Consider the following 14,534-nt stretch of genomic DNA (forward strand, 5'->3'; position numbering starts at 1 on the left):
CATGTTGAACACAAAATGGAGTCCAAGACTACACCAAGTACGACTACCTTTCATCAGTGCACAGCTTCGACTCCCCTCCCCTGCTCTGGGCTTAACTATGTTGCAGATCGAGTTTCTTAAAGGTGTGATCCTTCTTAAAGGCATGACGCCTGATTTATAGTCTACGGACCAGAAAGCGGATTGTGTCCTTTCTGTGATCGGTACGCCACAGTCCTTTGGTTACCGACCCTCCTGCCACTGGAAACAGTTTCTCCTTATTTACTCTATCAAAACCCTTCATAATTTTGAACACATCTATTAAATCTCCCCTTAACCTTTTCTGCTCTGAGGAGAACGACCCCAGCTTCTCCAGTCTCTCAGCATAACTGAAGTCCCTCCTCCCTGGTACCATTCTAGTAAATCTCCTCTGCACCCTCTCCAAGGCCTTCACTTCCTTCCTAAAGTGCGGTGCCCAGAATTGGACACAATACTCCAGCTGGGGCCGAACGAGTGTTACCGGCACCCGGCTACCGACCATAGAGCACATATACCAGAAACGCTGTTTACGGAGGTCACGGTCCATCATCAAAGACCCTACCCACCCCAGCCACAGTCTGTTCACCCTCCTGCTATCTGGGAGACGCTACAGATGCATTTGCACCCGTACGACCAGATTTAGGAACAGCTTCTTTCCCAGGGCTGTCATCCTACTGAACTCCACAAATAAACTCTAAAGTCTACACATCTGCCAATACACTTTATTAGGGTTATGTTTATGTTAATGTATTACAAGCCAAATGTATGTTGAATGTTTAAATGTCTTAATCTAAATGTACACTCTCGGGAGCCGCAAGCCTACATTTCGTTGTACTGCACTTGTGCACTAACAATGACAATAAAGTTGATTATTATTATTATTTTTATTATTATAAGGTTTAGCATAACGTCCTTGTTTTGTACTCTCTGCCTCTATTTGTAAAGCCAAGGATCCCGTGTGCATTTTTAACAGCCTTCTCAACCTGTCCTGCCACCTTCAAAGATTTGTGTAGATACACCCCCAGGTCGCTCTGTTCCTGCACCCCCTTTAAAATTGTACCATTTACTTTATATTGCCGCTCCCCATTCGTCCGACCAAAATGTATCAATGGGTATAGTGCTTTGGTTAAACGGCACTGTGAATACTGCGTCCAACTCTGGTCGCTGAGAAACGAGGGAGATGTTCAAGTACTGGAGGTAGTCTAGGGAAGAGCTGTGAGGCTGACTCCCAGCGTCGGGGCAGAATCATGAGGAAAGCTCAGAGAGACTGGGGCTTCTCAGTCTTGGAAGGAGGAGTCTGAAAGGTGGCCTTGTGGAGGTTCGTAAGATTCTTAAGAGAATTGTAAAGGTAAATCCGGAATCTTACTTTAAATTAAACTGCGAGGGAGGGGGGTCGTGCAGGTTCAAACTAGTAAAAGGTCATTTTAGGACTGATGTAGGGAAACTCTTCTTCACTCAGAGAGTGATCAACATGTGGAATAAATTCCCAGATAGGATAGCAGAGACAAAATAAACTGGAATCCTTTAAGAAACAATTGGATGCTACGCTGGTGGGAATGGTAGCATCTCTCAGGACAGATGAATTAAGAGGGGCCGAATGGCCTTCCTTGGCTGGAATTATGTTGTGACCCGCTCTATCCCCGTAGCTCTGCAAGTTTATTTCCCTCAAGTGCCTATCCCGTCTCCCCTTGAAAACATTGAGTGTCTCCGCTTCCACCACTTCCGTCAGCAGCGAATTCCAGGTCCTCACCACTCGCTGCGTAAAAAAGATTTTCCTCACATCCCCCCTGAGCTACGCAAGTTGATTTTTTTTTTCTCGCCCGCGCGTGGAATTCGCCAATCGGGAAATCAAGCCCAGCTCGAGTCCCACAATCAACGAACATCAACGGAGAAGTTGGCTCAATTTGTCCCCCAACCAAGTCATAGGCCTGCTGCCAAACCAGCGTCGGTTCAGGTGGAGCAATGTGGAGATCAGGTCAGGGTTTTCCATTGTGATTCAGCTTTGATGTGGATGATGCCTGGTGTTACAGATGGAGGACTCTGAAAGGACTGTCCAGCAGATAGGGGCTTTCTCGGAGGGCATCAACAACCTTACTGTGAGTATGGTGCCTTGAATTAAAACAGCTTTGTGGCTTGCGTGTGCCTCCAGTCATTCAGCCCCATGTGCGGCAATTTCATGAACTCAAATTGCACCATTCCTAACGTCCATTTCACGATGTGGAAACTAAACTCTTTCTAACACGGTGCTTCTAACTGCTACATTATTTTGTGTGTGCTGTGATTTGTTAACCGGGTGACTCGTCAGTATGTCAGAAGCTGCGGTATCATGCTTTCACTATGGTCGAATACATATTTCTCCAGTGCCCCTTCTATGAATCTTGCCGGTCCTTTAGAAGGTTGTGGGTTCAAGCTCCACTCCAGAGATTTGAGCGCAAGAATCTAGACTGATACTCCCAGTGCGGTGCTGAGGGAGTGCTGCACTGTTGGAGGTGCCGTCTTTCAGATGAGACATTAAACTGAGGCCCCGTCTGCTCTCTCAGGTGGATGTAAAAGATCCCATGGCCACTATTTTGAAGAAGAGCAGGGGAGTTCTACCCAGTGTCCTGGGCCAATATTCCTCCCTCAACCAACATCACTAAAAACAGATTATCTGGTCATTATCACATTGCTGTTTGTGGGAGCTTGCTGTGTGCAAATTGGCTGCTGCGTTTCCTACATTACAACAGTGACTACACTTCAAAAAGTACTTCATTGGCTGTAAAGCGCTTTGGGACGTCTGGTGGTCATGAAAGGCGCTGTAGAAATGCACGTTTTTCTTTTTTTCTCCTTGCCCCCGCCCTTAGAAGGTGCTGACTCCCCAACTATGGTACAATTCCGTAGGTACCAGCAGTCCCTTCACGCCTCGACCTGTTGCCCATTCTTGCCCATGTTGCACGTGACCTGATGGTGAATGGTGGCAGACTGGGCCGAGTTGATGGTGAGCTTGGCCAGTTGTGGGATGGTATAAGTTGTTCACTGTTGACGGTGAATGTCGGCAGACTGCAGGCAGTGAGCTGGGCAAGATTCATCTCCACCTCGACCTCAGCCCACCTGCTATTGAAATCCTCATCTGTACTATTGGCACCTCCAGAACTTGACTATTCCAATGCTTCCACTTGTCCATCTCCCCAGTTCTCACTCCTGGCCCTCTAATACATTGTAGGAATTAACGAATTCCTACGAATAACGGAGATCGACACAGGAGAACAATCAAACAGGTCTTTACTCAATGGAGATGCCACGAGGACTCCCTGGGCAGGCCCGTGGTTTGCGACATGACGTCATCGCGTTTGCCCGCGTTTTCCCGCGCTCTTAAAGGGGCCACGCCCCGTACATGCAAACTCTATATACAAAACACAGTAATGCCTAACACAATGGTACAGGTTTAGGCTGGTGTTAGAACATCATTAAAGAGAATTATATACAGTCAGCCAGAGTCATTCAGTGGTTCTGCCACATGCGCCCCCCCAGAATTCACTTTAACGGACAAAGTCAAACGGTGAGGGGGTCTGATGAGGCTGTCAGAACGACTCCTGTACTCTCGAGGCGGAGGCTGCTGGTCAGCTGGCGGTCTGGCGGGCAGTGGCACTCGGTCTGCCATAACGACGATGGGTGGCCGACCCCGTCTCAGCAGTTGTGCTGTCTCGACGGGGCGGTCGAGGTCTAAATGTGCTGGCTTTAAGTGGTCGACCGAAATGTGGTCCGGTTTACCACCGACCTCTACCGTGAAGGCTTTGTCCCCTGCTTCCAACATGCGGAAGGGACCGGTATATGGGGCCTTGAGCAGATCTCTATGTGCGTCATGGCGAATAAAAACGTATTCAGCCTTGTGAAGCTCCGTGGGAACGTGTGACCTCTGCAGCCCGTGGTGCAAAGTGGGCACCGGTGCGAAACATCTGGCCACCTCTTGGTGACTAGCAAGCTGGGCAGACATGGACCAGGGCTCCGTCGATGTTGGTAGGAAGTCCCCTGGGACCCGCAGCGGCTGACCATACACCAGCTCCGCTGATGAAGAGTGAAGGTCTTCTTTGGGGGCCGTGCGAAGGCCCAACAGGACCCACGGTAGCTTGTCTGCCCATCCAGCGTCCTGGAGGCTGGCCCTCAGGGCGGTTTTCATTGAGCGGTGGAAGCGCTCGCAGAGGCCATTCGCCTGTGGGTGGTAGGCTGTGGTGCGGTGTAATTTGACACCGAGTCCTTGGGCCACTGCATTCCAGAGTTCGGAGGAAAACTGCGGTCCCCTGTCCGACGAAATATCTGCGGGCACTCCGAAACGGGTAATCCAGGAGGAAATTAACGCCCTGACCACGTCCGCCGAAGTAGTGGATGACAGGGGGACCGCCTCTGGCCATCTGGTGGTGCGGTCAACCATGGTCAGGATGTGTGAAAAACCATGGGAGGGTGGGAGTGGTCCTACCAGGTCCACGTTGACATGGTCAAAACGTCGCTCCGGAACTGTGAAGGTGGCCAACGGAGCTTTGATGTGGCGCTGTTCCTTGGCCTTTTGGCAGACCATGCAGGTGTTGGCCCAGTCGCGGACATCTTTATGCATGCCATGCCATACAAATTTCGCTGACATCAGTTTCTGAGAGGCCTTCATTCCAGGGTGTGACGACCCATGTATGGCGTCGAACACTTTGCGGCGCCAGACGACCGGCATGACAGGGCGAGGATCCTGTACGGAGACGTCACACAACAGCGTAGTACCTGCCGAATGGAACTTGACGTCGGCCAACTGGAGGCCAGTGATGGCCATTCTGTAAGCTTGGACTTCCGGGTCTGAGGCTTGGTCTGCTGCCATGAGGGCGTAGTCGATACCCAAATGAACCGTATTGACGAACGCGCGGGAGAGGCAGTCTGCCACCAGGTTGTCCTTACCGGCCACGTGGTGAATTCGGATATGTAGGTCAGTTGACACTTCTGTCGGGCTGACCGCGGTTCGGCGGTCTTGGACATTGCAAAGGTCAGCGGCTTATGGTCCACAAAGGCGGTGAAAGGACGTCCTTCCAGAAAGAACCGAAAATGGCGGATGGCCAGAAAAAGGGCGAGCAACTCCCGGTCGAACATGCTGTATGCTCTCTCGTTCTGCCGTAGTTGACGGCTGAAGAATGCCAATGGCTGCCACGTCCTGTTCATCCACTGCTGTTGCACGGCACCGACTGCGTAGTCCGATGCGTCGGTGGTGAGGGCGATGGTGGCTCCTGGCAGCGGGTGCGCCAGCATAGTCGCGTTGGCTAAGGCGCTTTTGGTGTCGGCGAATGCTCGGGCCATGTCATCCGTCCAGTCTACCGGGTTCTTGCCAGTCTTGCCCTTGAGGGCCTCGTACAGGGGCTGCATGAGTAGTGCCGCCTTAGGCACGAAACGGTGGTAAAAGTTTACCATGCCTAGGAATTCCTGCAGGGCCTTTATGTTCTGCGGGTGTGGAAAGGATGTCACTGCCTCTACCTTTGAAGGTAAAGGAACCGCTCCCTCTGAGGTGATGCGATGCCCCAGGAAGTCAATTTGGTGCAGGCCAAACTGACACTTGGCTGGGTTGATAATCAGGCCGTGTTGGCTGAAGTGTCGAAAAAGGGTGCGTAGGTGACAGGTATGTTCTTGCTTAGTAGGACTGGCAATTAGAATGTCATCCAGGTAGACGAAGAGGAACTTGAGGTCCCGCAGCACGGAGTCCATCAGGCGTTGGAAAGCCTGGGCAGCGTTCTTTAACCCAAACGGCATCCGTAAAAACTCGAAGAGGCTGAATGGGGTGATGACTGCGGTCTTCTGGACGTCTTGTGGATGAACTGGGACCTGGTGGTAGCTCCGGACGAGGTCGACTTTAGAGAACACGGTGTTCCCTGTCAAATGGGCAGGGAAACTCTGGATATGGGGGAACGGGTACCGATCGGGAGTGGTGGCGTCGATAGTCGCCGCATGGCCACCATCCGCCGACAGGTTTTCGGGATGATATGGAGGGGTGAAGACCAGGGACTATTCGACCGGCGAATAATCCCTAACCGCTCCATGGTTGCGAACTCCGCCTTTGTGACCGCCAGCTTGCCAGGTTCCAGGCGCCGGGCCGTGCGTAGACTGGGGGGGGCGTTGGTGGTGATGTGGTGTTCCACACCATGTTTCGTGGCTGTGGAGGAGAACGTGGGTCTTGTCAGGTCGGGGAATTCGCCGAGCAGGCGAGCGAACTCATCAGGAGTCGGGAACGCACAGGAGACGGTGCGTAACGTAGTGTTATTGCAGTAACACGGAAGAGAATTAAAAGTTGCTGCGTTGGTCAGCCGCCGGTTCCTGACGTCGACCAGGAGGCTGTTGGCGCACAGGAAATCCGCGCCGAGGAGGAGCTGGGAAACTTTGGCCGTAACAAAATCCCAATGAAAACGTTGCCCCCCGAGGCACACCTCCACTCGCCGTCTGCCGAAGGTCCGAATTGCTCCGCCATTGGCCGCTTCAAGGGCGGGGCCGTGATTCCCTGTCTGCACATGGAGGGCGGACGCGGGTAAAATGCTGCACTGCGCTCCAGTGTCGCACAGAAAACGACGACCGGAGAGAGTAGCGGTGATGAACAGCAATTTTCCCGCATTGCCGATCGCCATCGTGGCCGCAGGGTGCCCGTTAGACCCGTTCCTCGGTGGTCGCAGTGTCAGTTGTTTTTTTTGGGGAAAACTGCAGGGAGGGCGGCAACGCTTTGCCTTCGCGCCGAACTGCGCATGGTAGAAACACAGTCCAACAGGCTGAAGAGCTGGGGCAGCGTCTGCGGGGGATTGGTGCCTCGTGGCGGCGCAGTACTGCCGAGTTACAGCGAAAATTTTGTCAGCCTCCACAGTGAGTGTTGCGCAGTCTTCAACTTCAGATCTGGCCAGGGCAGCTTGCACCTGTTCAGGCAGTTGGCTGAGGAAAATCTCGCGGAATAGGAAACATTCCCGTTCAGAGCCCAGGAGTGTGAGCATTTGGCTCATAAACTCTGAAGGCTTGGAGTCCCCGAGCCCGGGCCTAGCGAGTAATTGGCGGGCGCGCTCCGATTTCGTGAGCCCGAAAACCTGCAGTAACCGCGCTTTGAGGGTTTCATACTTGCGCTCCGTTGGGGGGTTTTCGAGGAGGCTGACGATCCGAGAGGCGGTAGAGCTGTTGAGTGCGGAGACCACATAAAGGTACTTGGTCTGATCCGCATCGATGTTCCTCAGGGCGAACTGGGCCTCGACCTGAATAAACCACGAGGGCGCTTGCTGCTCCCAGAACTGCAGTAGCTTCAGCGAAACGGCGTTTGCTTCCATGCTGTGCTCTTTTGTGAAAACATTCACAAAAACGGGGTCACCAATGTAGGAATTAACGAATTCCTACGAATAACGGAGATCGACACAGGAGAGCAATCAAACAGGTCTTTACTCAACGGAGATGCCACGAGGACTCCCTGGGCAGCCCCGTGGTTTGCGACGTGACGTCATCGCGTTTGCCCGCGTTTTCCCGCGCTCTTAAAGGGGCCACGCCCCGTACATGCAAACTCTATATACAAAACACAGTAATGCCTAACACAATGGTACAGGTTTAGGCTGGTGTTAGAACCTCGTTAAAGAGAATTATATACAGTCAGCCAGAGTCATTCAGTGGTTCTGCCACAACATCACATTTAAAATCATCATTGTCATATTTAAATCCCTTCATGCCAATGTCTCTAAGCTCCTCCAGCACTACAACCCCCCTCCCCTCAAAATTCTCTGTTCCTTGACATTGGCCTCCTGTGTATCTGTTGTGGTTGAGAAGGACTCCGCGGGGACTTCGGTACGGTACAACGATCGCTTTATTCAAGTGCACACAGGGAGAGAGATGATTCTTCCCATCAAAGATCGAGAGAATTCTCTGATTTTACAGCAAGCAATTGCCGCCTTTATGCTCGAAAACGGCAAAAATGAACATGTTGTTTTGCACGTACGCATTTACTTAGAAAAACCACAGACATCGCTTTGACCGTGGTTTCTGCTTGTCACAGCCACTTGTCTGTCACCTGGGCTGTATGAACCACCCACACCTTCAGTTCAGAGAGGTTGTCTCCCTGGTTACACTTATCTACACACTTTGTGGTTTCTGTTATCTGGGACACAATGTTCCATTTAGGCCAAGCTTCCCAATGCTCTCTGCGTTTAATTATGTTGGCCTGTGATACCCTAACAGTATCCCCTCACATCGCTCCGCCATTGGCAGTCCTGGCTTCAGCCGCCTTGGCCCAGGCTCTGAAATTCCCTCCCGAGACAAACACTGCCTTTCCACGCACCTCACCCCTGCTTAAAACCCACCTCTTTTACACAGCTTTTTATCAACTCCTCCTAATATCTCCTCTGTTTCTCGTGCCTTTGGATGGGTTTTTTTTTCTGTTAGAGAAAGACTTGCATTTCTATAGCGCCTTTCACAACCACCGGACGTCTCAAAGCGCTTTACAGCCAATGAAGTGCTTTTTGAAGTGTTGTAATGTGGGAAACGCGGCAGCCAATTTGCGCACAGCAAGCTCCCACAAGCAGCAATGTGATAATGACCAGATAATCTGTTTTAGTGATGTTGATTGAGGGATAAATATTGGCCCCAGGACACCGGGGAGAACTCCCCCCTGCTCTTCTTCGAAATAGTGGTCATGGGATCTTTTACATCCACCTGAGAGAGCAGACGGGGCCTGGGTTTAACGTCTCATCCAAAAGACGGCACCTCTGACAGTGCAGCGCTCCCTCAGTACTGCACTGGGAGTGTCAGCCTCGCTTCATGTGCTCAAGTCACTGGAGTAGGGCTGGAACCCACAACCTTCTGACTCCGAGCCAAGTGTGCTATCCCCTGAGCCAGGGCTAACACAAAGCGGCTATATGAACGCAAGTTGCCGTTAGCTAATTGTGAGCGGTTGGCAGTGAGTGTCGGCAGGCTGTTGATGGTGGGCAGACCGTCGAGGTTATTGACAGGTGCCAACTATCAACCGGGAGTCTGTCGACAGGATAAACGAACAAGTGTTGGCGCTGTCACCTCAACTCGGGTCACCCGATCAGCGCGCATCACCTCCCCGAACTGTCGGGCCAGATGTCACTGGATGGTGAGCATGCGAACTAAACCCAGTGAAAGAGCTGTGCCAATCTGGTTTAAGGGGCACCATTAGAATGATAGGTTTGGGTAACTATTTGGTCAGAAATATAATCAGTTAACTGGAGTTTAAATACTATTTATGCGGCGTATCAAGCTGTACATAGATAAATTAATCCTTTTAAAAGTGCGGCTAGATCTCAGTCCGAGGGAATGTGACCAGGGAACATTCTGTACACTAACGTCCCTTTGGGAAGGAAACCTGCCGTCATTACCCAGTCTGGGACTATAAGTGACTCCAGACCCACACCAATGTGGTCGAGCAAGCCACTCAAATGCATCAAAAAGGAGTTGCAACACCACTACCTCAGGGCGACTTGGGCCGGGCAATAAATGCCGGCCTTGCCAGCGACGCCCACATCCCAAGAATAAATTTAAAAAAAACTAACATTAACATAAACCTACTCTTATCATCATTACAAATGTATAGCAATAACAACATTATTTTAAAGTAAAGAAACATCCCAAGCTGCTTCATAAATAAGGCATAAGAAAGAAACACTTGCATTTCTATAGCGCCTTTCACGACCTCAGGACATCCCAAAGTGTTTTATAGCCAATGAAGTACTTTTTGAAGTGGAGTCACTGTTGTAATGTGGGAAACGTGGCAGCCAATTTGCGCACAGCAAGCTCCCACAAACAGCAATGAGATTACGACCAGATCATCTGTTTTAGTGATGTTGGTTCAGGGATAAATATTGGCCCTGGGACAGCAGGGAGAACTCCCCTGCTCTTCTTCAAAATATTGCCATGGGATCTTTTGCTGAGAGGGCAGATGGAGCCTCAATTTAAAATCTCATCCGAAAGACGGCACCTCCGACAGTGCAGCACTCCCTCTGTACTGCACTGGGAGTGTCAGCCTGGATTTCACACTCAAGTTTCTTGGAGTGGGGCTTGAACCCTCGACCTTCTGAATCAGAGGCGAGAGAGTGCTGCCCACTGAGCCCCCGGCTGACCACCTTGTAGGGGCTTGTTCTGTGCTAAATGGCTGCCATGTTATGAGGAGAGGTTGGAAAAGTTAGGACTGTTCTCCATGGCACAGAGAAGGTTAAGAGGTGACCTAATAGAGGTTTTCAAGATGATGAGAGGTTTTGATTGAGTAGATAGAGAAAAACAGGGAAAAAATAGGGAAACACTATTCCCCCTGGCGAGTGGGTCAATAACCAGAGGTCGTAGATTCAAATCATTGGAAAAAGATCTCGAGGGGAGATGAGGAGAAATGTTTTCACTCAGAGTTGTGGGGATCAGGAACGCTCGACCTGAACAGGTGGTGGAAGCTGATTCCAGCAATAACTTTAAGAGGGAGTTGGACGGGTTCTGGAGGATGAGGAACTCACAGGGTTACGGACAAAGAGCGGGAGCGTGGGACTGAGCACAACGGCTCTTTCAAAGAGCCAGCACAGGCAACGACGGGCCGAATGGCCTCCCACTGTGCAGTAAGTTTCTATGATTCTGTGAATATGATTCTCTGTTCGTCGACATAACGGCAGTCAGTGCGCGTCAAAGTGGCTGATCCTAGGTGAAGTGCTGTTGGCCATCCCGGACACGACGAGGCGCTAAGCCGATGCAAGTTTGTTTCGTCCGTCAGTCCTGCACGATGATACACACATGCTGACACGTCGCTGCAGCTCAGAGGCCATTTTGTGAGCCATGACGGCAGCATTTACCGCATTCAACAATGGCAAATGGTTTTAATTTATTTTAAAATATCCATTCAAAGTCATAGAATGAGGCAGCACAGGAGGAGGTCATTCGGCCCATCGTGCCTGTGCCGGCTCTTTAAAAGAGCTCTCCAATTAGTCCCACTCTCCCCCCTGCCCTTTCTCCAGAGCCCTGCACATTTCTCCTTTTCAAGTATTTAGCCCATTCCCTTTTGAAAGTTACCATTGAATCTGCTTCCACCGCCCTTTCAGGCAGCGTGTTCCAGATCACAACAACTCGCTGCGTAAAGAAAAAAGGTCTCATCTCACCCTCTGGTTCTTTTGCCAGTTCTCTCAAATCTGTGTCCTCTGGTTAAAAGATAGTTGCAGCATTGCCGTTAACCCTTCAGCCGCAAAGTCCATGTCATTAAACCGATTATCCGGTCATTATCACATTGCTGCTTGTGGGAGCTTGCTGTGCGCAAATTGACTGCCGCGTTTCCTACATTACAACAGTGACTACACTTCAAAGGTTCTTCATCGGCTGTAAGGCTGTGCTCGCTGACCTACACTGGCTCCCGGTTAAGCAATGACTCGATTTCAAAATTCTCATCCTTGTTTCCAAATCCCTCCATGGCCTCGTCCCTTCCTAGCTCTGTAACCTCCTCTAGCCCCACAATCCCCCGAGATCTCTGCGCTCCTCGAATTCTGCCCTCTTGAGCATCCCTGATTATAGTCGCTCCACCATTGGTGGCCGTGTCTTCAGCTGCCTGGGCCCTAAGCTCTGGAATTCCCTCCCTAAACCTCTCCGCCTCTCTCTCCTCCTTTAACATAGAAACATAGAAGATAGGAGCAGGAGTAGGCCATTTGGCCCCTCGAGCCTGTTCCGCCATTTAATGAGATCATGGCTGATCATTCAAACTCAGTACCCTGTCCCTGCTTTCTCCCCATATCCCTTGATCCCTTTAGCCTTAAGAAATATATCCAACTCCTTCTTGAATATATTTAATGAATTGGCCTCAACTGTCTTCTGTGGTAGAGAATTCCACAGGTTCACCACTCTCTGGGTGAAGAAATTCCTCCTCACCTCAGTCCTAAATGGCTTACCCCTTATCCTTAGACTGTGACCCCTGGTTCTGGACTCCTTAAAACCTACCTCTTTGACCAAGTTTTTGGTCACCTGCCCTAGTATCTCCTTATGTGGCTCGGTGTCAAATTTTTTGTCTTACAACACTCCTGCGAAGCACCTTGTGACATTTTACTACGTTAAAGGTGCTATATAAATACAAGCTGCTGTTGTTGTTGTTGTAAAGCGCTTTGGGACGTCCTGAGGTGGTGAAAGGCACTACAGAAATGCAAGTTCTTCCTTTCTAAAGCCCAGCTCGCTAACAATCGTTGCATTGCTAATGGGTGACGAGGGCCGCCGCACTCCATGCACACGGTCGCTGACTGGCGTTCTAACTCTGCACATTGCTCTTGCTTTCAGACCCTGCTAACGCAAGACGGGACGCCGGAACACAGGTTCGAAGCTCTGGTCACTGCGCAAGAGGAGCTTCGTTATTAACAACACCGTTGCCCAGAACTCATTGCTTGTATCCCTCTCTCCTGAGGGATCCCCCACACCCACAAATGCAGCGGCATTTAGGAGGCGTTTGCACTGGGAAGGAAGATCTGAAATTGCCGTGTTATTTATTTGTACATTTTTTTTGTAATGTTTCAATCGAACGTCTGGAGTTGATGCCGAAAATATATTGACGCCTTTTAGAGCCAAGAAAACGATTGACTTAAAATTTGTAAATTAGCCAAGATTTTTTACTTAATATATTTGTGTCTACGTTTACAAAAGCCAATGGTAAACCGCCGTAACATTTGGGGTTTTGACATTTCTTTTGGTTACATCTGCAGTTCTAGTAAAAGAAAGGGTTGCTTTTGTTTTAGATGCTCAATTAGTGTTGAGTTTATTGCGTGTTTTATATAAATTAATTTATACGCCCTTTAGCTATAGCACAGACTACGAAAATTTAAGGTTCTTTAAAGGTCCTGTTCCTTACGGGTGCGTTGTTCCCCTTAGTGGCTCAGTGGGCAGCACTCTCTCTCGCCTCTGGGTCTGAAGGTTGTGGGTTCAAGTCCCACTCCAGAGACTTGAGCACAAAATCTAGGCTGACACTCCAGTGCAGTGCTGAGGGAGTGCTGCACTGTCGGAGGTGCCGTCTTTCAGATGAGACGTTAAACCAAGGCCTTGTCTGCTCTCTCAGGTGGATGTAAGAGATCCCACGGCCATGATTTCGAAGGCGAGTAGGGGAGTTCTCCCCGGTGTCCTGGCCAATATTTATCCCTCAATCAACATCGCTAAAACAGATGCTCTGGTCATTATCACATTGCTGTTTGTGGGAGCTTGCTGTGCGCAAATTGGCTGTTGCGTTTCCTACATTACAACAGTGATTACACTTCAAAAGTACTTCATTGACTGTAAAGCGCTTTGAGACATCTTGAGGGCGTGAAAGGCGTTATAGAAATGCAAGTCTTTCTTTTCCTTGTTTTATGCAAAAATCTAATGGATTCTGTTTAATTGTGCCAGTAAAGTTAGATAGTTTCACTCCAGACTGGTGGAGATATCGAAGAGGTGGTTTAATAAATTAACAAAAGAATTTTAAATAAAATGCTTTTGAAGGTGATTTTAATCCTATTTGATGGGGTCTCAGAAATGCGCATCTAATCATAAGAACATAAGAAATAAGAGCAGGAGTTGGCCGTTTGGCCCCTCGAGCCTGCTCCGCCATTTAATGAGATCATGGCTGATCCGATCTTGGCCTCAACTCCACTTTCCCGCTCCCCATACCCCTCGACTCCCCTGTAGTTCAAATATCTGTCAATCTCCACCTTGAATATATTCAATGACTCCGCCTCCACAGCTCTCTGGGGCAAAGAATTCCAAAGATTCACGACCCTGAGAAGAAATTCCTCCTCATCTCCGTCTTAAATGGGCGACCACTTATTCTGAGATTATGCCTCCTAGTTCTAGATTCCCCCATGAGGGGAAACATCTTCTCTGCTTCCACCCTGTCCAAGCCCCCTCAGAATCTTCTATGTTTCAATAAGATTACCTCTCATTCTTCTAAACTCCAATGAGTATAGGCCCAACCTGCACAACCTTTCTTCATACGTCAACCCTTCCACCCCAGGAATCAACCTCATGAACCTTCTCTGAACTGCCTCCAATGCAGGAGGGGAATGGGGGTGAGGGGGAAGTGGTGAAACTGTGACTGCGTGAATTTCTTGTCAAGCGATAACATGAACAATAAACATTCTCACCCGATTAAATTTCAATAAAAAGTGGCTAGGGGCTTCAGGGAAATATATATAGGCACCTCATCAGCCTCATAGAGGTAGGCAACCGTACTCCAGGTTACACATTATGAGAAGCACCAACAAACATACCTGTATATTGTGTATTTCGTGTAATAAAGTGTCCCCTGATGCTTTACAGGAGAACCTGATTAGGATTGGGGCTGACAGGGGGGGAAGGAATTAACAGAGGGGGCCAGAAACAACAGATGAAGAGGATAGGCCTTTGAAGGGTGAGAGATCACAGAATCTTACAGCACAGAAGGAGGCCATTCGGCCCATCCTGCCTGTGCCGGCTCTTTGAACGAGCTCTCCAATTAGTCCCACTCCCCCTGCTCTTTCCCCATAGCCCTGCAAATGTTTCCTTTTCAAGTATTTCTCCAATTCCGTTTTGAA

The 14,534-nt window shown here is 49.8% G+C and overlaps 1 protein-coding gene across 9 annotated transcripts in view; it reads left to right on the forward strand.

Moving 5' to 3' along the window:
- ppfibp2b (PPFIA binding protein 2b) overlaps window positions 1–13,453 on the forward strand; it is a 474,628-nt gene extending 461,175 nt beyond the window's left edge. For all 9 annotated transcript variants that reach the window (XM_086008336.1, XM_086008341.1, XM_086008339.1 and 6 more), the window contains 2 exons: window positions 2,046–2,111; window positions 12,280–13,453. In XM_086008336.1, the coding sequence (XP_085864462.1) occupies window positions 2,046–2,111; window positions 12,280–12,357 (144 nt within the window). In that variant the 3' untranslated portion in view covers window positions 12,358–13,453. The remainder of the gene's footprint in view (window positions 1–2,045; window positions 2,112–12,279) is intronic.
- The last annotated feature ends 1,081 nt before the right edge of the window (window positions 13,454–14,534 follow it).

Source organism: Somniosus microcephalus, chromosome 15, assembly GCF_052327205.1.
Source record: "Somniosus microcephalus isolate GS21.2 chromosome 15, FLI_Smic_1.0, whole genome shotgun sequence".
Taxonomy (NCBI): domain Eukaryota; kingdom Metazoa; phylum Chordata; class Chondrichthyes; order Squaliformes; family Somniosidae; genus Somniosus; species Somniosus microcephalus.